We start from the raw sequence: 25,713 nt of genomic DNA, 5'->3' as shown, positions 1-25,713 counted from the left end.
ATCCAAGTTTATCATTTTAAAAGGCTAATTGATCATTAGAAAACCCTTTTGTGAATTATGTTAGCACAGCTGAAAACTGTTGTGCTGATTAAAGAAGCAATAAAACTGGCCTTCTTGAGACTAGTTGGGTATCTATCACTCCAGTGTTAATAATAAATTGTAATTATTTTGCACTATGGCCTATCTATTGCCTTACCTCCATTATTTACATTTGCACACACTGTATATAGATTTTCTATTGTGTTATTGATTGTACGTTTTGTTTATTCCATATGTAACTCTGTTGTTGTTTTTAGCGCACTGCTTTGCTTTACAGTGAGGGAAAAAAGTATTTGATCCCCTGCTGATTTTGTACATTTGCCCACTGACAAAGAAATGATCAGTCTATCATTTTAATAGTAGGTTTATTTGAACAGTGTGAAACAGAATAACAACAAAAAAATCCAGAAAAACGCATGTCAAAAATGTTATCAATTGATTTACATTTTAATGAGGGAAATAAGTTTTTTACCCCCTCTCAATCAGAAAGATTTCTGGCTCCTAGGTGTCTTTTATACAGGTAACGAGTTGAGATTAGGAGCACACTCTTAAAGGGAGTGCTCCTAATCTCAGCTTGTTACCTGTATAAAAGACCTGTCCACAGAAGCAATCAATCAATCAGATTCCAAACTCTCCACCGTGGCCAAGACCAAAGAGCTCTCCAAAGATGTCAGGGACAAGATTGTAGACCTACACAAGGCTGGAATGGGCTACAAGACCATCGCCAAGCAGCTTGGTGAGAAGGTGACAACAGTTGGTGCGATTATTCGCAAATGGAAGAAAGACAAAATAACTGTCAATCTCCCTCGGCCTGGGGCTCCATGCAATATCTCACCTCGTGGAGTTGCAATGATCATGAGAACGGTGAGGAATCAGCCCAGAACTACACGGGAGGATCTTATCAATGATCTCATAGTCACCAAGAAAACAATTGATAACACACTACGCCGTGAAGGACTGAAATCCTGCAGCGCCCGCAAGGTCCCCCTGCTCAAGAAAGCACATATACAGGGCCGTCTGAAGTTTGCCAATGAACATCTGAATGATTCAGAGGAGAACTGGGTGAAAGTGTTGTGGTCAGATGAGACCAAAATCGAGCTCTTTGGCATCAACTCAACTCGCCGTGTTTGGAGGAGGAGGAAGGCTGCCTATGACCCCAAGAACACCATCCCCACCGTCAAACATGGAGGTGGAAACATTATGCTTTGGGGGTGTTTTTCTGCTAAGGGGACAGGACAACTTCACCGCATCAAAGGGATGATGGACGGGGCCATGTACTGTCAAATCTTGGGTGAGAACCTCCTTTCCTCAGCCAGGGCATTGAAAATGGGTCGTGGATGGGTATTCCAGCATGACAATGACCCAAAACACACGGCCAAGGCAACAAAGGAGTGGCTCAAGAAGAAGCACATTAAGGTCCTGGAGTGGCCTAGCCAGTCTCCAGACCTTAATCCCATAGAAAATCTGTGGAGGGAGCTGAAGGTTTGAGTTGCCAAACGTCAGCCTCGAAACCTTAATGACTTGGAGAAGATCTGCAAAGAGGAGTGGGACAAAATCCCTCCTGAGATGTGTGCAAACCTGGTGGCCAACTACAAGAAACGTCTGACCTCTGGGATTGCCAACAAGGGTTTTGCCACCAAGTACTAAGTCATGTTTTGCAGAGGGGTCAAAAACGTATTTCTCTCATTAAAATGCAAATCAATTTATAACATTTTTGACATGCGTTTTTCTGGATATTTTTGTTGTTATTCGGTCTCTCACTGTTCAAATAAACCTACCATTAAAATTATAGACTGATCATGTCTTTGTCAGTGGGCAAACGTACAAAATCAGCAGGGGATCAAATACTTTTTTCCCCTCACTGTATCTTGGCCAGGTCGCAGTTGTAAATGAGAACTTGTTCTCAACTGGCTTACCTGGTTAAATAAAGGTGAAATAAAAAATATAAAAAATCTGCCGCATCAGCAATTGTGGGTTCGATTACAGGCTCAAAATGGCCAGAAACAAATAACTTTCTTCTGAAACTCATCAGTCTATTCTTGTTCTGAGAAATGAAGGCTATTCCATGCGAGAAATTGCAAAGAAACTGAAGATCTCGTACAACGCTGTGTACTACTCCCTTCACAGAACAGCGCAAACTGGCTCTAACCAGAATAGAAAGAGGAGTGGGAGGCCCCGGTGCACAACTGAGCAAGAGGACAAATACATTAGAGTGTCTAGTTTGAGAAACAGACTGGCAGCTTTATTAAATAGTACCCGCAAAACACCAGTCTCAACGTCAACAGTGAAGAGGCGACTCCGGGATGCTGACCTTCTAGGCAGAGTTGCAAAGAAAAAGCCATATCTCAGACTGGCCAATAAAAAGAAAAGATGGGCATAAGAACATGAAAAGATGGGCATAAGGACACAGACACTGGACAGAGGAAGATTGGGAAAAAGTGTTATGGACAGACAAATCGAAGTTTGAGGTGTTTGGATCACAAAGAACAACATTTGTGAGACGCAGACCAAATGAAAATATGCTGGAGGAGTGCTTGATGCCATCTGTCAAGCGTGGTGGAGGCAATGTGATGGTCTGGGGGTGCTTTGGTGGTGGTAAAGTGGGAGATTTGTACAGGGTAAAAAATGAATGAAAAGGCACCTGCAAAATATATTTGTTTACATTTACATTTTAGTCATTTAGCAGACGCTCTTATCCAGAGCGACTAACAGGAGCAATTAGGGTTAAGTGCCTTGCTCAAGGGCACATCGACAGATGTTTCACCTAGTCGGCTCGGGGATTAGAACCAACAACCTTTCGGTTACTGGCACAACGCTCTTAACCACTAAGCTACCTGCCGCCCCTTCTTGGAAGAAGGAAGGCTATCACTCCATTTTGCAACGCCATGCCATACCCCGTGGACGGCGCTTGATTGGAGCCAATTTCCTCCTACAACAGGACAATGACCCAAAGCACAGCTCCAAACTATGCAATAACTATTTAGGGAAGAAGCAGTCAGCTGGTATTCTGTCTATAATGGAGTGGCCAGCACAGTCACCGGATCTCAACCCTATTGAGCTGTTGTGGGAGCAGCTTGACCGTATGGTACGTAAGAAGTGCCCATCAAGCCAATCCAACTTGTGGGAGGTGCTTCAGGAAGCATGGGGTGAAATCTCTTCAGATTACCTCAACAAATTGACAACTAGAATGCCAAAAGGTCTGCAAGGCTGTAATTGCTGCAAATGGAGGATTCTTTGATGAAAGCAAAGTTTGAAGGACACTATTATTTCAATTAAAAATCATTATTTCTATCCTTGTCAATGACTACATTTCCTATTCATTTTGATATATTTCCTATTTAAACTAATTTCATGTATGTTTTCATGGAAAACAAGGACATTTCTAAGTGACCCCAAACTTTTGAACGGTAGTGTATATACACACACAATGGTTCTGCGGTTCTGAAACATCAGTGCACTGTTGAATTGGCGCCTTTTCCTAGACCATGTTGCTATGTGCATAATAGCAAAGTTAACCAGCATATTGGTGTTGAGAACAATGCGGCAGAGGCAGCAGGGGAGTTAGGAGACGAGGAAACAGTCCTTGCCTTAATTGTCTAAGAAAAGTGAGGATTGAGGAAACCCCAACTTAATTAGGTCTATAATCAATAGCCTAACTGTTGAATGTGCCTGGCTTTATAAAATCATCCATATACAGTGGGGAAAAAAAGTATTTAGTCAGCCACCAATTGTGCAAGTTCTCCCACTTAAAAAGATGAGAGAGGCCTGTAATTTTCATCATAGGTACACGTCAACTATGACAGACAAATTGTGATTTTCTGGAGAAAAAAATTCTCATTGTAGGATTTTTAATGAATTTATTTGCAAATTATGGTGGAAAATAAGTATTTGGTCACCTACAAACAAGCAAGATTTCTGGCTCTCACAGACCTGTAACTTCTTCTTTAAGAGGCTCCTCTGTCCTCCACTCGTTACCTGTATTAATGGCACCTGTTTGAACTTGTTATCAGTATAAAAAAGACACCTGTCCACAACCTCAAACAGTCACACTCCAAACTCCACTATGGCCAAGACCAAAGAGCTGTCAAAGGACACCAGAAACAAAATTGTAGACCTGCAACAGGCTGGGAAGACTGAATCTGTAATAGGTAAGCAACTTGGTTTGAAGAAATCAACTGTGGGAGCAATTATTAGGAAATGGAAGACATACAAGACCACTGATAATCTCCCTCGATCTGGGGCTCCACGCAAGATCTCACCCCGTGGGGTCAAAATGATCACAAGAACGGTGAGCAAAAATCCCAGAACCACACGGGGGGGACCTAGTGAATGACCTGCAGAGAGCTGGGACCAAAGTAACAAAGCCTACCATCAGTAACACACTACGCCGCCAGGGACTCAAATCCTGCAGTGCCAGACGTGTCCCCTGCTTAAGCCAGTACATGTCCAGGCCCGTCTGAAGTTTGCTAGAGTGCATTTGGATGATCCAGAAGAGGATTGGGAGAATGTCATATGGTCAGATGAAACCAAAATAGAACTTTTTGGTAAAAACTCAACTCGTCGTGTTTGGAGGACAAAGAATGCTGAGTTGCATCCAAAGAACACCATACCTACTGTGAAGCATGGGGGTGGAAACATCATGCTTTGGGGCTGTTTTTCTGCAAAGGGACCAGGACGACTGATCCGTGTAAAGAAAAGAATTAATGGGGCCATGTATCGTGAGATTTTGAGTGAAAACCTCCTTCCATCAGCAAGGGCATTGAAGATGAAACGTGGCTGGTTCTTTCAGCATGACAATGATCCCAAACACACCGCCCGGGCAACGAAGGAGTGGCTTCGTAAGAAGCATTTCAAGGTCCTGGAGTGGCCTAGCCAGTCTCCAGATCTCAACCCCATAGAAAATCTTTGGAGGGAGTTGAAAGTCCGTGTTGCCCAGCGACAGCCCCAAAACATCACTGCTCTAGAGGAGATCTGCATGGAGGAATGGGCCAAAATACCAGCAACAGTGTGTGAAAACCTTGTGAAGACTTACATAAAAACGTTTGACCTGTGTCATTGCCAACAAAGGGTATATAACAAAGTATTGAGAAACTTTTGTTATTGACCAAATACTTATTTTCCACCATAATTTGCAAATAAATTCATTAAAAATCCTACAATGTGATTTTCTGGATTTTTTTCTCATTTTGTCTGTCATAGTTGACGTGTACCTATGATGAAAATTACAGGCCTCTCATCTTTTTAACAATTGGTGGCTGACTAAATACTTTTTTTCCCCACTGTATAGGCTATCTACAGAAATAAGACAGATCCTGCTTCTGTTGCCCATTTGAGTGTTTGTTTAATAGCCTACTGATTCCGTGAGCACCAAGCCTCACGCAATCACAACACATCATGTCGGATAAACAATTTCACAAATTCTGCTGTTTTTAATATTTTCTATGCTGTAATAAAGGCTGTACACTTGTTTTTCGTTAGAACAGCCTCTGGTATTATTTATAATTTATTTCATGTTTACAAAAATAATATTTAATAATAATAACCCTCCTTTTTCTTGATCTCATTGTTATGATCATCATAATAACAAGTATATGTCATTATTATTAGTAGGCTTAGTATAGCAGTCTTGTATAACCACCATCGAGCTGTAGGCCTAAGAGCGCATCCTGTTCAGTCTTAATACCGTAACTTACTTAGGCCTATAATTTCAATAGTTACATAGGCTACTGTATCAATCAATCATTCATTCATTCATGTCATCACACAGCATAAGAGTCATTCATGATTTGAAATGCAATCAAGCATTTTAGTTTTAAAATAATGCGACCCTTGGAATAATTTGCGAAAACAATAAATAAACCATTACATTTTGGGAAATTGCATTCACGAATGAATGAGACTATGAAGGCTTAACAAAAAAACTTTACAACAGACTATCTGGTATGCTTATAATTTATTTTGTTATGTTTACATTGTTCCAAACTGTGAGAAAGATTACAATATAATTTAACAGCACCTGGTTGGCATACACAAAAGGCACGCAGCACTTGCTACTTACCTTCTTTGTTTGATCTCCAGTATTTTCCACAACTAGTCAAATTTATTACACACATCCGACTTCCTCTTTACCTCCTGAGCAACCAGTAAACATTCTCCCATTTCGAGTTTATTTGTCATGTCCTCTGCATCCATTTTGCTGACATGTGTTACGGTGTTCAGAGTTTGTTATAACCAATTTATTGATGTGATAATGATATGCTATAGGTCAGACCCTATTGGTCACGTGCATGCGATGCATACATGTCACGTAGAGAGCAAGGGTTGAGGAAATAGGTCATGTTTTTCTAAACAAAAGTGGGATTTCGGTAACAGGACTTTGCAGTCAGAATTGGCTGTAATTATGTTGCAGCTTCAGCAACACGGACAGCGCGATAAAAACTGATGTTCTGTGGTGGTCACTGCAGCATGGAGGAGAGCGACACAACGGGTGCTAGTCACAGTCACTAGCTGTCATTTTTTTAAACAAAGCGCAGCAAGTCTGAGCCCGGCACAATCAAATCAATTGCGTTCAGACATTTCTGTCTTAATTGTTTAATCAAACAAGCTCAGTGCATATAGCTGATTTGATTAAAACAAATAGGATGTGTCTATATATGGAAAAATACACGTTTTAAAATTTCGACCAATCGATTAGTCGAAAGAACAGACAACTCTCGGTCGAATAACTTTTCTTTTTTTTGTCGGCGACAGCCCTACAGCTTTGACATTTAAGGTAGATTTACCGAGTGATTTGGCAATCATTTGACATGAACGCAAATGGATAGAATTGGTTTGCACTAGCAGGAGAACGTTATGTTTTCATAGGCCTCTGGCACTCCCCAATCACCTCTGCAAGTCTGCATAGCTCATGAGTGGCAGCTAAATATAGTGTTCCAACAAGCTTTCACAGTCTCACATCAGAATTAGACGTTCATCCATGTTTCTCAAATGCAAAATGTCGAAGTTGTTCCAAACTTCTAAGAGTTTAAGGTTAAGTTTAGGCATTACCTCTGAAATCGTGATCTTCTTTGTCTCCTAATGTATTGCACAAGTTGACTGCAGGTATTTACTTAGAATGCAGCTACAAATATTAAAATGTAAAAAAAACTTCAAAATAAATAGTTTAAATGGTATTGGAATACCATCGTGGCTTTTTCCAAAATACCCTGGTATACCGGCCAAGCCTAGTTGTTGTCGTTGCTGCATCTATTCTATAGCAGAGATTCTCAACTGGTGGGTCTCGACCCCGCAGGAGATTTAGAATGGGTCGTGGGTGTCAGAGTAAAAAATAAAATACAAAAATACTTTGAGAAAAGTGTGGGGGGGATACTCCAGTCTAAACAACTAAAACCAGGTAGAAAGTGTGTAGAAATTATAATGAACCTAAAAAACGTATAATTTAATCTCTGAACTATTTTCCTTCAATCACAGTATTTTTAATACAGAGCTATTAGCAGAGCTATTTAGCGGATTTGGTTGATTTTGTGGTCTCAAACCAGTGAACTTATTAACATTCTTCATGAACAATATGGCCAACATTTAATTATTGACAATGAAAAAGGTGGGAATGTTGTACATAACTGCTACATTTAGTATCAATATAGGATTAAAAATAGTTTTCCAGATCGTATTTTGGCATAAAAATGAATTAATAAAGATGCAAATATTGGCTCGCAACTGAGACAACCTGGTTCAATTTGGGTCCCAAAGCAAAACCAGTTGAGAAACACTGTTCTATAGCAAACTTCACAGCAGAAGAATCCACTGTTCCTTTGCATGCAAAACCTCCAACTAACTCCACAATAATGGTCAAAGCAGCTAATATTTTTCCAGAGACTGACTAGACGGATGCTAATGAGAGGCCACAGCGCAGACCTGTAACTAACATTGACCAGGAAACAAGGAGTTTCCAGAATGGTAAACGGTAAGTGGAACTGGCAGTGAAAGGCATCTCCCAGTAGTCTCTAGGAGCGGGGGAGAACTACGACTACTCCTTATTTACCAGACAAATATTGGTCTAGGGCAAACAAGCCAGATAAACAGTCAAACAGTTGGCAGCCTGTGAAAAGGTGCTTCATATACAGTCATCAGTGACTGATTGCATAGATATGCCTGTTGGCCATTGGTACAATCAGAATCGTACAAATTTAAAAGATTAGACTGCACTCACTTTGCTTGATGTAAATGCTTATTTTTTTTAAACACTGGAGGAGGTACATAGCCTGTTAAAGAAAAAAAAAAACATTTATACAGTGCATTCGGAAAGTATTCAACCCCTTGACTTTTTCCACAGTTACGTTACAGCCTTATTCTAAAATTGATTAAATTATTTTCCCTCATCAATCGACACACAATACCCCATAATGACAAAGCGAAAACAGGTTTAGACATTTTTTCAAATGTATTACAAATAAAAAACAGAAATACCTTATTTGCATAAGTATTCAGACCCCTTGCTATGAGACTCGAAATTGAGCTCCGGTGCATCCTGTTTCCATTGATCATCCTTGAGATGTTTCTACAACTTGATTGGAGTCCACCTGTGGTACATTCAATTGATTGGACATGATTTGGAAAGGCACACACCTGTCTATATAAAAGGTCCCACAGTTGACCGTGCATGTCAGAGCAAAAATGAAGCCATGAGGTCGAAAGAATTGTCCGTAGAGCTCCGAGACAGGATTGTGTCAATATACAGATCTGGGGAAGGGTACCAAAAAACATCTGCAGCATTGAAGGTCCCCAAGAACACAGTGGCCTCCATCATTCTTAAATGGAAGAAGTTTGGAACCACCAAGACTCTTCCTTGAGCTGGCAGCCCAGCCAAACTGAGCAATCAGGGGAGAAGGGCCTTGGTCAGGGAGGTGACCAACAACCCGATGGTCACGCTGCCAGAGCTCCAAAGTTCCTCTGTGGAGATGGGAGAACCATCCAGAAAGACAACCATCTCTGCAGCACTCCACCAAATCAGGCCTTTATGGTAGAGAGGCCAGACGGAAGCCACTCCTCAGGAAAAGGCACATGACAGCCCGTTTGGAGTTTGCCAAAAGGCACTTAAAGTTCTCTGGTCTGATGAAACCAAGATAGAACTCTTTGTCCTGAATGCCAAGCAGCACGTCTGGAGGAAACCTGGCACCACCCCTACGGTGAAGCATGGTGGCAGCATCATGCTGTGGGGATATTTTTCAGCGGCAGGGAGACTAGTCAGGATCGAGGGAAAGATGAACGGAGCAAAGTACAGAGAGATCCTTGATGAAATCCTGCTCCAGAGCGCTCAGGACCTCAGACTGGGGTGAAGGTTCACCTTCCAACAGGACAACGACCCTAAGCACACAGCCAAGACAAGGCAGGAGTGGCTTCGGGACAGGTCTCTGAATGTCCTTGAGGGATCGAGCCAGAGCCCGGACTTTAACCCGATTGAACATCTCTGCAGTGACCTGAAAATAGCTTTGCAGCGACGCTCCCCATCCAACCTGACAGAGCTTGAGAGGATCTGCAGAGAAGAATGGGAGAAACTCCCCAAATACAGGTGTGCCAAGCTTGTAGCGTCATACCCAAGAAGACTTGAGGCTGTACTCACTGCCAAAGGTGCTTCAAAGTACTGAGTAAAGGGTCTGAATACTTATGTAAATGTGATTTTTATTTTATTTGATACATTTGCTAAAATTTCAAAAAAACGGTTTTTGCTTTGTCATTATGGAGTAGTGTGTAGATTGATGAGGGGAAGAAACAATTTAATCCATTTTAGAATAAGGCTGTAACACAAAATATGGAAAAGGTCAAGGGGTCTGAATACTTTCCGCGAACAACAACAAAAAGAGAGAGTGACTGTGACTAGCACCCGTTGTCTCTCTCTCTCCTCCCTGCTGCAGCGACCACCACAGAACATCAGTGTGTATAGTGCTGTCTGTGTTGCTGAAGCTGCAACATAATTACAGCCATTTCTGACTGGAAAGTTGTTACCGAAATCCCTAAATTGTTTTGGAAAAACATTCCCTATTCCCTCAAACCTTGCTCTCTTTACGTGACACACGTATGCTTCGCATGCATGTGACCAATAGGGCCTGACCTATAGCATATCATTATCACATCAATAAATTGGTTATAACAAACTCTGAACACCGTAACACGTGAAATGCAGAGGACACAGTGAATGCAGAGGACGTGACAAATAACCTCGAAACGGGGGAATGTTTACTGGTTGCGCAGGAGGTAAAGGGGAAGTTAGATGTGTGGAATGAATTTGACTAGTTGTGGAAAATACTGGAGATCAAGAAAAATAAGGTATGGATCAAGCGTTGCTTGCATATTAGGCCTATGTGTGCCAAACAAGGGCTGTTAGATTACAATTTCTCTGACCATTTAGAACAATGTAAACACTAAATAAATGATAGGCGCACCAGAGAGTCTGTTGTAACGTTTTTATATTTTTAAAGCCTTTATTACAGCAAAGACTAAAAACAGTCGCGTTCATTAGTGAATGCAATTTCCGAAATGGGACGGTTTAGGCCTATTTATTGTTTATGCTAATTATTCAATGGTTGCTTTGTTATTTAATTTTTTAACTAAAATGCTTGATTGCATTTCACATCATGAATGACTCGTATGCTGTGTGATGACATTAACTAATAAGTGATTGATTGATACAGTAGATTATATTGAAATGTAGGCCTACGTTACAATATTAAGACTAGGTCTGGGCGATATGGCATAAAACTCATATCGATTTTTTAAAATGTATGGGCGATTCACTATATATATATATATATATATATATATATATATATATATATATATATATATATATATATATATATATATATATCTTGATATATCTTGATTTTTCAAATATTTTCTTTAAATAAGCTTTGTTGTACAATTAAAAAAGGTCAAATACACTGCATTTAAAACAGTCAGCAATAATCTAATGAATTCAGAGCTTGTGAAATTATACCTAGGCTGAATATACGCCTTCCACAATCATAAGACCCACTAATAATGTAATTATTTTATCCAAAAAAGTTGTACCTGCATTTTTTTTTGCAATAATCACTGATCTGGCTTTCAGGTCTGTCTATAAAAATGCCCTTTTTGTTACAAATTTAACCAGAACTATGCATAACGCACATTCACTAATAATGTAGCAGGCATTATAGAAAATGAACACCGGTCTCACAAACAATCTCTCAAGCACAAGCCCACGTGCTAGTGAGTAGCCAGCTAATATTTATATTTCAAATTTAGCCAAACTTGGATCTAGGTATAATTTCACAAGCTCTGAATTCAGCTAACGAGGCAAAACAGTTGAATTGTTTATAAACACAACCTTCTGTCCATCTCCAACTGTTTGAACAGCATGCTAGCCTGTCCACTTTGTTCAGATGTTGAAATGAAGTGACCTACCTTATTTCTCAGAATGAGAACGAGTTGCCAATTCCTTTATAAATTGTTTTATGCTTATTGCACATTTATAAAACACAGACTAAACAGCTAGTATAAATATCTTTATTTGACTAAAATGCTGCTAGCGATACGTGGTCACGTAATGCACGCTGACAAACTGAGCATTCATTTTCCAGAATGAATGTTAATTGGTACATCTGTTTTAGTAGTGTCTGCTCGAAATTTGAGGCGTTGAAACATATACAGGGTATGGTTCGAAAGGTTAACTTCTCCTCCTTACAGTAAAATAAATGTCTCCATGTGTTTCGGTGTCCATATGACCGATTCTGTTGGACCAAACCTCAAATGCAAATAGCGAGTTGAAACCGTTTGTCAGAGAGGAAGAAGTGATCTCTCATCTTCGTTGTTGTGAGTGGTAGAGGGAGGGGCTTGGGAGAAAGGGGCAAAGCAAGAGGTTTCACTCTCACCAGAATCTGTCCAAAATAAGCCAATGCGTTTCTATGAGCTTATTTTGAACCTAAGCTTGTTGCCTGCCTTCCTGCCGTTGGGAAAACGACTCCCAATGTTAGGGCGGAGAAATGAGCATCTCGTCATTATATACAGATATTTGGTGTAAATGGGAAGGTGCACAGCACAGAAGGAGCGAACGAGACTAGACCAAAAAGACATGAGAACAAGCGGACATAAACACTAATAAAACGTAAAATAAAAAACCTTGATTCTGCGATACAGGCATTTGGAATATCGCGCAAAAACAAATTCAAATGAAGTTGCCCAGCCTTAATTAAGACTAAACAGGATGCACTCTTAGGCCTACAGCGCGATGGTGGTTATACATGGCTACTATACTAAGCTTACTAACGATAATGACATTAATTATAATGATGATTATAATAATAATAACAATATGGAGATCAAGGGAAAATGAGGGTTATTATTATAAATATAAATTTGACAATATGGAACAACGTAAACACTAAATAAATAATACCAGAGGCTGGTCTAACAACAAAAAAGTAAAGCCTTTCTTACAGCATAGCAAAGATTTAAAACAGCCAAATTTGTTGCGTGAGGCTTGGTGCTCACGGAATAAGTAGGCTATCAACCAAACATTCAAAAGAAGGAGGATCTGTCTTATTTCTTTAGATATATATATATATGAATGACTTATAAAGCCATGCACATTCAACAGTTAGGCTATTGATTATAGACCTAATTAAGTTGAGGTTTCCTCTCTCCTCACTTTTCTTCGAGACAATTAATTAAGGCAAGGGCTGTTCTCGTCTCCTAACTCTGCTGCTGCCTCCGCCACATTGTTCTCCACACCAATATGCTGGTTAACTTTGCTATTATGCACATTGCAACATGGTCTAGGAAAAGGCACCAATTCAACTGTGCGCTTATGCGTTTCAGAACCGTGGACAGCGACCAATATCCAACGCGGGAGAAAGCGCATGTTATAAAATATAATTTTTGCACCATTGGTCTTACTTAATAGAACCATATACAATTTCAGTAGCACGTCTTAGACTGATAGACAGTGCCATCCCAACAGTCTCCACAATGGATCAGTCCACTCCAGACAGGCGCCAATCAGACAGGTGTCTTGTACACCATGACATTATAATTTTTTTGCTTATCGACCAAACAAATCAACCAGTCGACTAAATGGGGTCAGCCCTAGCGTACAAAAGGCTGTGAAGTATTTGTAGTTAATCATATCATTAATGGTAGTTAATTATATCAGAGCTGTAGCTCCACCCACCCGTGAAGTGGAGCAGAGCATGCTGGGCAATCTCCATCTTAGAGAAGATCAGCTTGAGAGAAGTAAATTGAGAGTAAGTTCCAGCCATCCTTTTGTTTTCCCAACAGTTAGCTTTCATTGTGTTAGCCAAGGCCAGTGTGCGTCCTTGTTGATATGTAAGTACATATTTCATATCTTTCAGGTGTTTATGTCTGAAGATGCACTCTTACGATAATGTCATATTTATGGTTATGCTAATTAGTAGTTTCTTCTGCGAGCTAGCTATTGTGAGCTGGCTAGCTCTGGTTAGGTTGTCATATCATTTCGGACATTTAACCCTGTATTTGTAGAGGATAATGTCCCCCAGTGCGTTGTTTATATGCCCTGTAATTGTATAGGTGTATGGTACATCATTATACGGGTATTACATTGTAATTCACCGTTTAGAGGTATTCAAGTTCATTGTGCAGTTGTAGCCTTGTACTGAAGATGATGGCACTATGCCTTGTAGTACACGTGTGGCGGCACCCCTTTGATCTCAATTAGTGCAGTCACAGTCACCTTGTATTGCGCTGTATGGTCCTGTATAGCATTAAGTCATCATAGTCATGTTATAGCCATGCATATTGTTTATAAGAGATGTGAATTGGATTGTATTCTGTCAATCACTATTGTATCTTTATTTCTCTCTTTACTTGCAGACCACACACACACAAACTTTGGTTGAAGCAAGTTGCCAGACCACTAAGTGCCTTAGCCCATCCATACATAATGCACTGTACTGTGCTGTTCTGTGCCTGTGGATATTCAGCGTTATTAAAGCACCTCACCTGGAATCTTACCTTTCTGTCATCTGTGCCCTTACCAGCACACGGGAGCAAACACATGAAGTAAAACCTAACCTAAAGAATATACAGTCCACCAAGTCCTCACTTACACCTAGCAACAAGTGAGTTCTAAGCAATCTTTCCGTTCACACTTTGGATAGCCTTGGGCTTCAGTGCCCAATAAAACAGACTTTCTTGATGACTGCAGTATTGTCATCATAACATGCCCCTTTTCTGTTCAATGATCTGAAACTGGTGACATTGCCCATTACATGATTTGACATGATCCTCTCACAGTTAATTTGAGTGGGATAAAATCAGACAATTACAGTGCACCCCTTTGGGAAGAGGGGGATACTCATGCACAACATTACAACAGATGAGCCCCCACCTTCTCAACAAACTGTGTTGAGTGCTCTCCAAATGTTGTTGGCTGTGGTTCAGCAGACACACACTGCCCACACCTCATTTTCGGACTGAGGCTGACTGAAAAACAAACCCCTCATTGTGTACCAGGTGGGCAGCTAGTCAAGATACATACACCCTCCCCTCAGGGGTTTCTCTCTATTCCTTTTCTTCACCATGTGTATCTCTCTAGTCCCCTCCTCACCATCGGGACTCCCTTAGTTGAAGCTACAACATGATAAGTCAAGTAATAGGGAGAGGCTAGTGAATTGGCTTCCCATGTCAGATTGTGCTTGCAGCTTTCACTGGTTAAGGAATGTTTCTTCCTACTAAAACACATCACTTTGATTTCACAATTTCCCCCATCACTAATGCGTTCATAAGTGATATGATCTTTCTGGATGCCACTGCAAGTAAAGACGGGTTCCGTTGTAAACTACATAGGGATCGCCATAGCCACATGAAAGATGTTCCTGAATCAGTACACAATAGGCCCAAGACGAAGTCGAAAAACACCGGCTTCGAGGGCATTATCACTTTTATACAACGGATTACCAACATATTCAAATAATGATTGACACATTTTCAATCAAAATATGATTTTGATCAATTTATTATTACTATTTCATCCTTCCACAAGATATAGTTCCGACATAAATCTAGGGTTGCTACCCAAGATGGCTGGTCGTCCTTTCTATTGGTTCGGTTGCCAGAGAAAATGCACTCACTCGTCAGGACACTTGTTCAGAGGAGCTAGCCAACAACACAGCTAACACAATCACTTCAAACTGAAGCTGGAAAGACTGCAAACTACAGTAGCTGCACTTCCTTTCGTTTTACCTTTTATAAATAGACATTTCATATATATATATATACACACACAGTTGAAGTCGGAAGTTTACATACACCTTAGCCAAATACATTTCAACTCAGTTTTTCACAATTCCTGACATTTAATCCTAGTAAAAATGCCCTGTCTTAGGTCAGTTAGGATCACCACTTTATTTTAAGAATGTGAAATGTCAGAATAATAGTAGAGAGAATTATTTATTTCAGCTTTTATTTCTTTCATCACATTCCCAGTGGATCAGAATTTTACATACACTAAATTAGTATTTGGTAGCATTGCCTTTAAATTGTTTAACTTGGGTCAAACGTTTTGGGTAGCCTTCCACAAGCTTCCCACAATAAGTTGGGTGAATTTTGGCCCATTCCTCCAGACAGAGCTGGTGTAACTGAGTCAGGTTTGTAGGCCTCCTTGCTCGCACACGCTTTTTCAGTTCTGCCCACAAATGTTCTATAGGATTGAGGTCAGGGCTTTGTGATGGCCACTCCAATACCTTGACTTTGTTGTCCTTAAGCCATTATGGCACAAATTTGGAAGTATGCTTGGGGTCATTGTCCATTTGGAAGACCCATTTGCGACCAAGCTTTAACTTCCTGAATGATGTCTTGAGATGTTGCTGGCGGTTTTGGAGCAGTGGCTTCTTCCTTGCTGAGCGGCCTTTCAGGTTATGTCGATATAGGACTCGTTTTACTGTGGATATAGATACTTTTGTACCGGTTTCCTCCAGCATCTTCACAAGGTCCTTTGCTGTTGTTCTGGGATTGATTTGCACTTTTCGCACCAAAGTATGTTCATCACTAGGAGACAGAACGCGTCTCCTTCCTGAGCGGTATGACAGCTGCGTGGTCCCATGGTGTTTATACTTGCGTACTATTGTTTGTACAGATGAACGTGGTACCTTCAGGCATTTGGAAATTGCTCCCAAGGATGAACCAGACTTGTGGAGGTCTACAATTTGTTTTCTGAGGTCTTGGCTGATTTCTTTTGATTTTCCCATGATGTCAAGCAAAGAGGCACTGAGTTTGAAGGAAGGCCTTGAAATAAATCCACAGGTACACCTCCAATTGACTCAAATGATGTCAATTAGCCTAATCAGAAGCTGGAATTTACCAAGCTGTTTAAAGGCACAGTCAACTTAGTGTATGTAAACTTCTGACCCACTGGAATTGTGATACAGTGAATTATAAGTGAAATAATCTGTCTGTAAACAATTGTTGGAAAAATTACTTGTGTCATGCACAAAGTAGATGTCCTAACTGACTTGCCAAAACTATAGTTTGTTAACAAGAAATGTGTGGAGTGGTTGAAAAACGAGTTTTAATGACTCCAACCTAAGTGTCTGTAAAATTCCGACTTCAACTGTGTTATATATATAAAAAATTATGCCAGCTGATTCATTCATGATTTCGACAAGCTGAGAAATGCTGCCTGCCTGTCTGTCTAGTCCTGACTCGTTCATTACTATGGGACAGCTGGAGATCGAATTTGAATATTGAAACAATTTTGCAAAATGTCAGAGAGACAGACTAAGGTTTATACAAATCTCCGCTGTTGAAAACTAAATGTTAGTCTAAAAGAAATGTGAGATAATGTCTAGATGCTTTTTATAGTGGAGCTCAGGTTTATAACTTGCTTGGCTGGGCTAATGAGACAGTGGATTGCGCAGTCAGAACAGAGTAAATAGGCATTTTGACATCATAGATTTAGCCGGTGGTAACTTGTGGAATAGACACCAGCTGGAATGCAGTTTTAACCAATCAGCATTCAGGATTAGAACCACCCGTTGTACAAATAGTGCATAATGTGCTGGAACAGAGAGAGACAATCTTTGTATACTGAACAAAAACAAAACGCAACAATTTCAAAGAATATACTGAGTTACAGTTCATATAAGGAAATCAGTCAATTGAAATAAATTCATTAGGGCCTAATCTATGGATTTCACATGAATAGGAATACAGATATGCATCTGTCGGTCACAGATACCTTTAAAAAAAAGGTAGGGGCGTGGATCAGAAAACCAGTCAGTATCTGGTGTGACCACCATTTGCCTCATGCAGCTCGACACATCCTTCGCATAGAGTTGATCAGGGTGTTGATTGTGGCCTGTGGAATGTTGTCCCACTCCTCTTCAATGGCTGTGCAAAGTTGCTGGATATTGGCGGGACCTGGAACACACTGTCATACACGTCGATCCAGAGCATCCCAAGCATGCTCAACGAGTGACATGTCTGGTGAGTATGCAGGCCATTGAAGAACTGGGACATTTTCGGCTTCCAGGAATTGTTTACAGATCCTTGCGACATGGCGCTGTGCATTATCATGCTGAAATATGAGGTGATTGAGGCAGATGAATGGCACAACAATGGGCCTCAGGATCTCGTCACGGTATCTCTGTGCATTCAAATTGCCATCGATACAATTAAATTGTGTTTGTTGTCTGTAGCTAATGACTGCCCATACCATAACCCCACCATGGGGCACTCCGTTCACAACGTTGACATCAGCAAACCGCTCACCCACACAACGCCATACATGTGGTCTGTGGTTGTGAGGCCAGTTCTTGATTTGCCACACCTGTCAGGTGGATGGATTATCTTGGCAACTGAGAAATACGAACAGGGATGTAAACAAATTTGTCCACAATTTGAGCGAAATAAGGTTTTAGTGCGTATCTAAAATTTCTAGGACCTATTACTTCAGCTCATGAAACATGCGACCAACACTTTACATGTTGCGTTTATATTTTTGTTCAGTGTACATTGCGTAGGTCTACTCTCTACACAGAAATGCTCAATACACATTCAACACAAAAAAAATTGTAGGCCCATCTCCAGTTCACACTTAAATTTGTGAGATGAATCCCCAAAAGACAAAAGCAACTTAAAAGGGCAATCAGCCGTTGAAACAATAGCAAATCCCCTGTTTCAGTAAAAAAGCTGAGGGATGGGGCTGTAGAAATGTAACCACTCATATTTAAAAGACAGAGCTATGGATGCAAGGACTGACCATCCATGATATCAAAACTATAGTTTTAACCATGTTTGGAGGCTATAGTGTTGGTTTACATTTACTTTGTTTACAAACATTGGAGTAAAACAAGCTTATAGTTTGGGTTCTGATGGGTTACAACAGTTAAACTAAGCTCATGAGTCATTTATAAGTTACATTCTTCAAGAATCTAATGGGTACATATCATTAATGTATAAATGCAAAAATGTATGCATGCAACAGCAGATTGCCCCTTTAAAAGTACGTTTCAATCCTGTGTGAATAATACCATACATGTTTGCAAAAAGTGTTTGCCCCTAGTTTGCCCAGCCTTGTAGCAATCTTACCTGCAGCATGGTCATAACATGACAAGGATTCAGTAGGTATATCACTGTCTTGGTGGCGAATTTGAATCCAACCTCCACTCCAAACGTCATACACAGAGCAACCAGCAACAGGTTCTTGCCCAAACTGTCGTCTTTTGTCCTTGGACCATCTTTCGCGATCTCTTTGAGTTCTTTAGAAATGTTGATTTTTCTCAGTGCGACCGCAACTTCCACGATGGAAATCAGAACCATGACAAAACTCTCGCCGATACGTTGTTGGGGTGCAAGAAAGGCGGCACATTCTGGGCCCCCGTTGCCTTCAAACTTTGGATCCACGCCGCCATACAACCAGTCTAAAAGACTGTAAATGTTATATCTAGACATATTCCTCTTCTCGTTTTGGAAAAGGTAAGAACAAGACGGAATAAAAGATAGTACACTGACTTCTTGTCGAAACATGAACTGCAGTATTTCACCTCGGCAGTGATCTCTATAATGAAGAGGCAGAAATGTACACCACAGCTGCCACCGCCTCCTATTCTTGACAGGTAGACGTAGTACTAGTAGCGATTCAGCTAGCTAGCTGCCTGGACTTTAACTTAGAGGCCGTCAGTGCGAGACCAAATTGCAGTGTGGGAGTAGCTAGTTAACTATAGCTGCTTCTCAATAATATGGAAACGTGGACATTCATATAAGAAAATAATAATATCTGGTTAGCTAAAACATTGACTATAAACATAAACACGTAGCAACATTAAAGCTATGTCTGTACCTACAAGTAACCACGTGATTAGCGCACGGTATGTCGACCAAGTCACCAATTTGCAGTGGCAATTAAGGCGTTTAGCTATTAATTAGTTGCAAGAAATTAACGTTAGCTAGCTACAGTAGTTAGCTGGCAGCAGTATCCAAATATATGGTTACCAGTAGGATAAATAGTACCAAATTCTCTAAAAAGTCCAGTTGTAGATCTTCTGTTGCTATATCTCATCAAGAGAGGTCATCGTTGGTCCCCAGTTGCACTATTTAGCGAAGATTTAACATCAATCGATCAAGCACGAGTGTGGAGGTAGCTTACTAACTGGTTACATTACAACTGATATGCGAGTCCACGTGAGTTGCAAGATACAGTTCTTGCTGCCTGCAACGCCGTCTTCTTTCTGATATTTTGTATTAAATAATATGGTGTAGCTTTGTTCACCAAACCAGTTTAGCTCTATCCATCAAGTTCCTTCAAACCCATTTCAACGTTCCTCTCTACACACACGACTAGGAAAATTACTTAGGGGACAGCTGCGTATAAACCCCGCCTCTTTCAGTTAACCCCTAACTACTAGACCCCTATTTGTATATACATATGTCAATACATTTACAATCTGCTTTATCTGATATGATGTGTTAAAAAAAAAAAACATTAATTGACATTAACAACAGTGTTATGGATTTATGGAACAGCTTGCCCTGTCAGGTAAGAGCGGCAAACACCATTGAGGTTTTAAATGTAGTTTGAGATGGAAACCAATCTATTAAGCTGTGCAAATAAAGTTTATCATCATTATTTCAGTCAACAATAAGTGACACTTTAATGGACCTATGCTGGGTGTATCCATAGGGTGTTGCTCTCGCAGTATCCTCATTAATATAAGTGCGGGCTCGCCCTCTAGTGGTTTTTCATCACCGCTGAAGAAGTGACCCCCGGAAATGTGATAGGGGTACATATCAGCACATATAGAACAATGAGGCAGATATTTTACCGAATGTATAAATGTGAAGCATCCGGTTGGCGTTTCCACTCACTACCAAAATGGTGATGAGAGGAAGCCCAGTGACCGGCAGTGGGAGAAGATGGAGCGAGATGGATTTTGGCAGACATTCTGCTAATTTTATCATTGATGAAACATTTGATCTCCATACAGTTTCTGTTTCCAAAACTAAAATCTGTAACAAACAGAGTGGACTGCGTTTTGTAGACGTTACCCTTTGTCAACGTTAAAACAAAAAAAAAGTGCGTTGTTTGGGCGAATTGTGCAAGGGCGAATTTAGTTATTGCACACGCGCATTTAACAGAGTTAAGCATTCCCTAACGGGAATATGCAAATAAAGGCAAGAACGCGCCAATAGGATATCACTAACTCGTGCTTGGCTCTGCCCACCTCCTTGCTTGTTCTGCCCACTATGATTCATTTGCTCCCATTGGAAACGACAGGCTCTGGTCTATCTTGGGTTCGTTATAAATATATTTGATATCAGTCTATGGTACATATTGAGCTCCCCAGCTTGTAGTCCTAAAACCCGGAAATAAGTTACCTCTGGTTCGTTCACCCATCCCTATGGGAAAATGAATGAGGAAAGAATAGGGTTTTGGAATAAACACCGAAAGTAAGATCTGAGGTTAACACAGGCTTAGGAGATCTTATACGTTTTGTTCTATGATATAATAGCAGTCAGTTAACATGACCTTTAATAATTATGAAGCCTTTATGTGCTTTTTAAAATAAATCAATTCTAGAACATTCACTAAACATACGTTATGTGCTTTTTAAAATTAAAATAAATCACAAAACATACGTTAGCTGATGAAGATTATCTCATAGAACAAAACATACACAATCTCATAAGCCTGTGTTTATCAGACCTTATTTTTGGCGTTTATCCAAAAACCCTACAAAAATGCCATTCATTTTTTCCATAGGCTTTGTCCAACGAACTGTGGCTGAGTTAGTGCCTACAAAAAGATGACATTACTATTTCTCTCTATACCCCATGTCTGCACTCCCCTCCCAGAAGCTATGTGCTTTCCCACCTGCCCATATAGAGAAGCTACAGGAGATGGTTAATTCATACAATTGATTTGTAGTTTCTGGGGAGAATATCATTTTTTGCTCAGAACCTGTATAATATTCACTGACTGTAACAGTGGAGGCTCATCAGAGGAGGAAGGGGAGGACCATCCTCCTCAGTGAATTTCATAAAAATATATATTTTTAAACATAACAAAAAGTTATACTTTTTTCGATAAAACTATACTAAATATAACCAAATAATGGACTGTTAATAAATAAATAACACTATTTTGCAATGAAGGTCTACAGTAGCCTCAACAGCAGTCTATAGGGTAGCACCATGGTGTAGCTGGAGTACAGCTAGCTTCTGTCCTCCTCTGGGTACATTGACTTCAATACAAAACCTAGGAGGCTCTTGGTTCTCACCCCCTTCCATAGATTTACACAGTAATTATGACAACTTCCGGAGGACGTCCTCCAACCTATCAGAGCTCTTGTAGCAGGAACTGACATGTCCACCCAATCAAAGGATCAGAGAATGAATCTAGTACTGAAAGCATAAGCTACCGCTAGCTAGCACTGTAGTGCATAAAATGTGGTGAGTAGTTGACTCAAAGAGAGAGAAAGACAATAGTTAAACAGCTTTGAACAAATTAATTTCTTCCAAAATTAAGTAGAAGCAAGAGAGAGAGAGAGAGAGAGAGAGAGAGAGAGAGAGAGAGATTGTCATTTTTTTTCAGGTTCACTTACTTAGCTAGCAAATGCAGCTAGCTAGTTTAGTCTACTCAAACATCCTGTTCAAACAGAGGGATGCTACATTAGCTAGCTGGCTATGACTATCCAACACAACACTGGAACTCTTCCAAGTCAAGGTAAGCTTTTGGTTTTACAAATGTATTGCCACCGGGGCCTGCTGGTGTGTGTGCTGAATTGCTTACTGACTGTACACTGTAACATTACTGCATGATTGTTACGTTAGCTAATATGGTGACAACAGTTTGCCATGGAAAGGTTTTTTAGCCTGGTCACATACAGCAGATGTGATGTGCATTGAAGTCCACAAGCGAAGGGAAAAGGTGGGAGGAGGAGAGTGCATAGATGCGAGAAGGAATACAACGTGGCTGCTATGAAAGTGAACTTTGTTTACACATGATCAGGGGTGTATTCGGAACAAAATGGGGATAAACATACCTGAATTTGTCCAATAGAAACTCTTGTTTGAAACTGTTGGACTAATGATTACACCCTATATCAGCTAGATGCAGGCAAGAGCCCATGTGTCACTGTCTGTCACCTCTACATTGTCTCTCGACCTGTGTGCACCTACGTTGTAAACTTTAATTCATAGGCTAATTTGTTGCAACCTCATGATGGGTATAGGGAAAATTCGAGTATCATGTAGTAGCCTAAACCTATCGCTGTTACATTGAACTGGGTGAATGGAATATGAATGACAGTCATCCAATATGCTGTAATAGAAATAAGGCCATGCCCATTAACAAAAATATATCGTCCTCCCTCACCTTAAACGGCACTGACTGCCACTGGACTGTAAATTGCTAGGATTAGAGAATGCAATCAAGATGTAAAGGTAAATGTGCAACCCTGTCTTGACTTAAACTGCCAAAAGAACCACTGTGGTCTGGATTTTTTAGTGTGATCTAATACTGTCTCAGTAAACATCAAGACAATGTACATGCAGACAGAAAAAAGCCCCACCCACCCTCTGGGGGTGGGGGTAGTGATGAGCAGTTACTTCCTGTACTTTGGGCTTCAAAACACTAAAACGTTTCCCCTCAATGGATGTTGGTGTCAGTATGATTCACCAAAATGTTTATGCAAATGAAAAACTTCTAATGGAGTGCACAGCGAAAATAATGACATTCAGATTTCCTGAAAAGATTATGAGATCACTCCAGCGCTAAGAGATGAACTGCGCCCCCACCCACCACACTCTCTGTTTTAATAGTTTTTATGTTAACTAATATGTTTTTTATGGAGAGTATCCATACTTGGGAATGTCAAGCCATATCAAAGGCGTAAACTTTGGTAATAAGTTAATATTAAGATATCCTTTTCATCAATACTGTCTCTACATCAACCATCAGGGTCAGTTCTATGGATCTCTGGCAAATGTGTTACGAGCCTGTCATCATGTGGTCATGTCTACATAAATTACATAGATTCTGCCTTTTCATGCCCTCTGTTCCTGTATGCGGATGATTCTGCCCTCATGGTTTCACATAAGAATAAGGATACCCTAAGCAGCGAACTGACTAAAGTCTGTAAGTGGTTATCCGACAACAAACTGTCTCTGCATTTAGGCAAGACAAAATGTATCCTGTTTGGTTCCAAACACAACGTGAGAAACTCTTCCAACTTCTAGGTCAAGTGTAATGGTGTAGTGGTGAAGGAAAAATGCTCTGTTACATACTTGGGATGTGAACTGGACCAACACGACAGGTGAACTCATGGCTCTGAAGGACATTGGGATGGTTCACTCCAGGACAAATTTCCTGGCAAGGGTAGCCAAGTTCCTGGATACAGAGACTATGAGGACCCTGGCAACATCTCTGATACAGTGCCACTATGACTATGCTTGTATCTCATTGTTCAGTGGCATAAGAAAAAATATGAAGTACAAACTTCAAACGGCCCAAATCAAACTAATGAGAATTATACTCAAGCTCATCCCAAGGACGCACATTGGTCCTTATCATTTCAGGGAACTGAACTGGCTTCCAGTTGATCTCCGGATGGTGCAGATCAAACTGTTGGTGTTTTTTAAAGTTATACATGACCTTGCTCCCAGTTAACTGTCTGGTTATTTGTATTTCATTAGAGACTGTCATAGCCATTACACCAGAGACAGTGTTGCCAATATCAGACCACTGCACTATAGGAGCATGGCTGGAAAAAGCTCTTTCCTTAACATTGGTGCATAGGAATGCAATGGTGTACCAAACCCTATAAAATCCATCCCTACGCTAGGGAGTTTTAAGATAAACCTTAATGGTTTATGGACAAAATGATTTAAAACTGCACAGGCTTAAAGAAAGTATAATTGTTTTCAATGAACATTACATGGTAATCTATTTGATTCCTTTTACGGTTTCCTCCCTATTGATGAGATGTATTTTGTTTTCATGTATTTTCATGAGGACCACAATGGAAATACGTTTAAAAACTTTTTTGTGTCATCCTCAATGATTTTAATGGCATTGTACTGTATCCACGTGTGTGGTTGTATTGTGTTTTAAAATGGTCAAATAAATCACATAAAACAATTGTCATCACAGAACACAACACCAGTACTGTACTTTGTTTAAAAAATAAGTCATAAAAGTTTATAATTCTCTGAACTTTTGAGAAATAAGTTTTAATGACAAGAACCATTTTTGTTTTGTGATCTTTCTGAAAGTCAAATTATATTCACATTTTAATATGAAATGCATTCAAGAAATAAAGTGGTCCTTTCTTTCTCCAACAGATCTTTTGCAAAGAAATGTGAGGCGACTAGGTGAAAAAGGTGCCCTTGAGCAAGTTATTTAACCCTAATTGCTCCTGTAAGTCGCCCTGAAAAGAGCGTCTGCTAAATGACTAAAATGTAAATGTCAAAATGTTATAAAGAAATTCACATAGCCTTCATCATATGACCAAATCCTCTTTTTATTTTTAATATGGCTCTGATACCGTAGTTGCAAGAGAGATCAGAAAACAAAACAAAAACTTTCGCTAGCATGATCCATTGTCTGGAACAAAGCACATTATCACTGCTGTTGTATGCTGTTCATATGGAATAAAAAGACAGCAGAACATTTTTAAAAAGCACTCAAATCAGAAGTCATAATACACAATCCGTAGAAGATGTCAAATTAAACACTGTTCTCTTATCTTGACAGAAATATGAATCCTGGTAATGTTTGAAAGAAAATGTGGTTATTATAAACTGGGTGGGTCGAGCCCTGAATGCTGATTGGCTGACAGCCGTGGTATATCAGACTGTATACCACGGGTATGACTAAACATTTATTTGTACTGCTCTAATTACGTTGGTAACCAGTTTATAATAGCAATAAGGCACCTCGGGGTTTGTGATATATGGCCAATATACCACAGCTAAGGGCTGTGTCCAGGCACTCTGCGTTGCGTCCTGCTTAATTATACTCCATGATAATAAAGTTCATAATGACACACAAGTTATGTAAATATTGAGAGTAAGAGTGTGTCAAAGAGCTGCAAGAATTGGCTGTGGGGACAGTCCCTAAAAGGTGACTAATTCATAATTCCCATCCAGGTGCCGGGAGAG

At 40.1% G+C, this 25,713-nt stretch overlaps 1 protein-coding gene across 1 annotated transcript in view; it reads right to left on the bottom strand.

Annotated features, from left to right (window-relative positions):
• Positions 1–19,874, bottom strand: part of LOC121541815 (transmembrane protein 164) — a 54,716-nt gene extending 34,842 nt beyond the window's left edge. Inside the window, exon 1 of the mRNA XM_041851127.1 lies at positions 18,643–19,874. Coding sequence (XP_041707061.1) covers positions 18,643–19,080 — 438 coding nt within the window. The 5' untranslated portion in view covers positions 19,081–19,874. The remainder of the gene's footprint in view (positions 1–18,642) is intronic.
• Between the last annotated feature and the right edge of the window lie 5,839 nt (positions 19,875–25,713).

The sequence above is a fragment of the Coregonus clupeaformis genome, chromosome 27 (genome assembly GCF_020615455.1).
Source record: "Coregonus clupeaformis isolate EN_2021a chromosome 27, ASM2061545v1, whole genome shotgun sequence".
NCBI lineage: Eukaryota > Metazoa > Chordata > Actinopteri > Salmoniformes > Salmonidae > Coregonus > Coregonus clupeaformis.
This window is presented reverse-complemented; position numbering and strand designations above follow the sequence as displayed.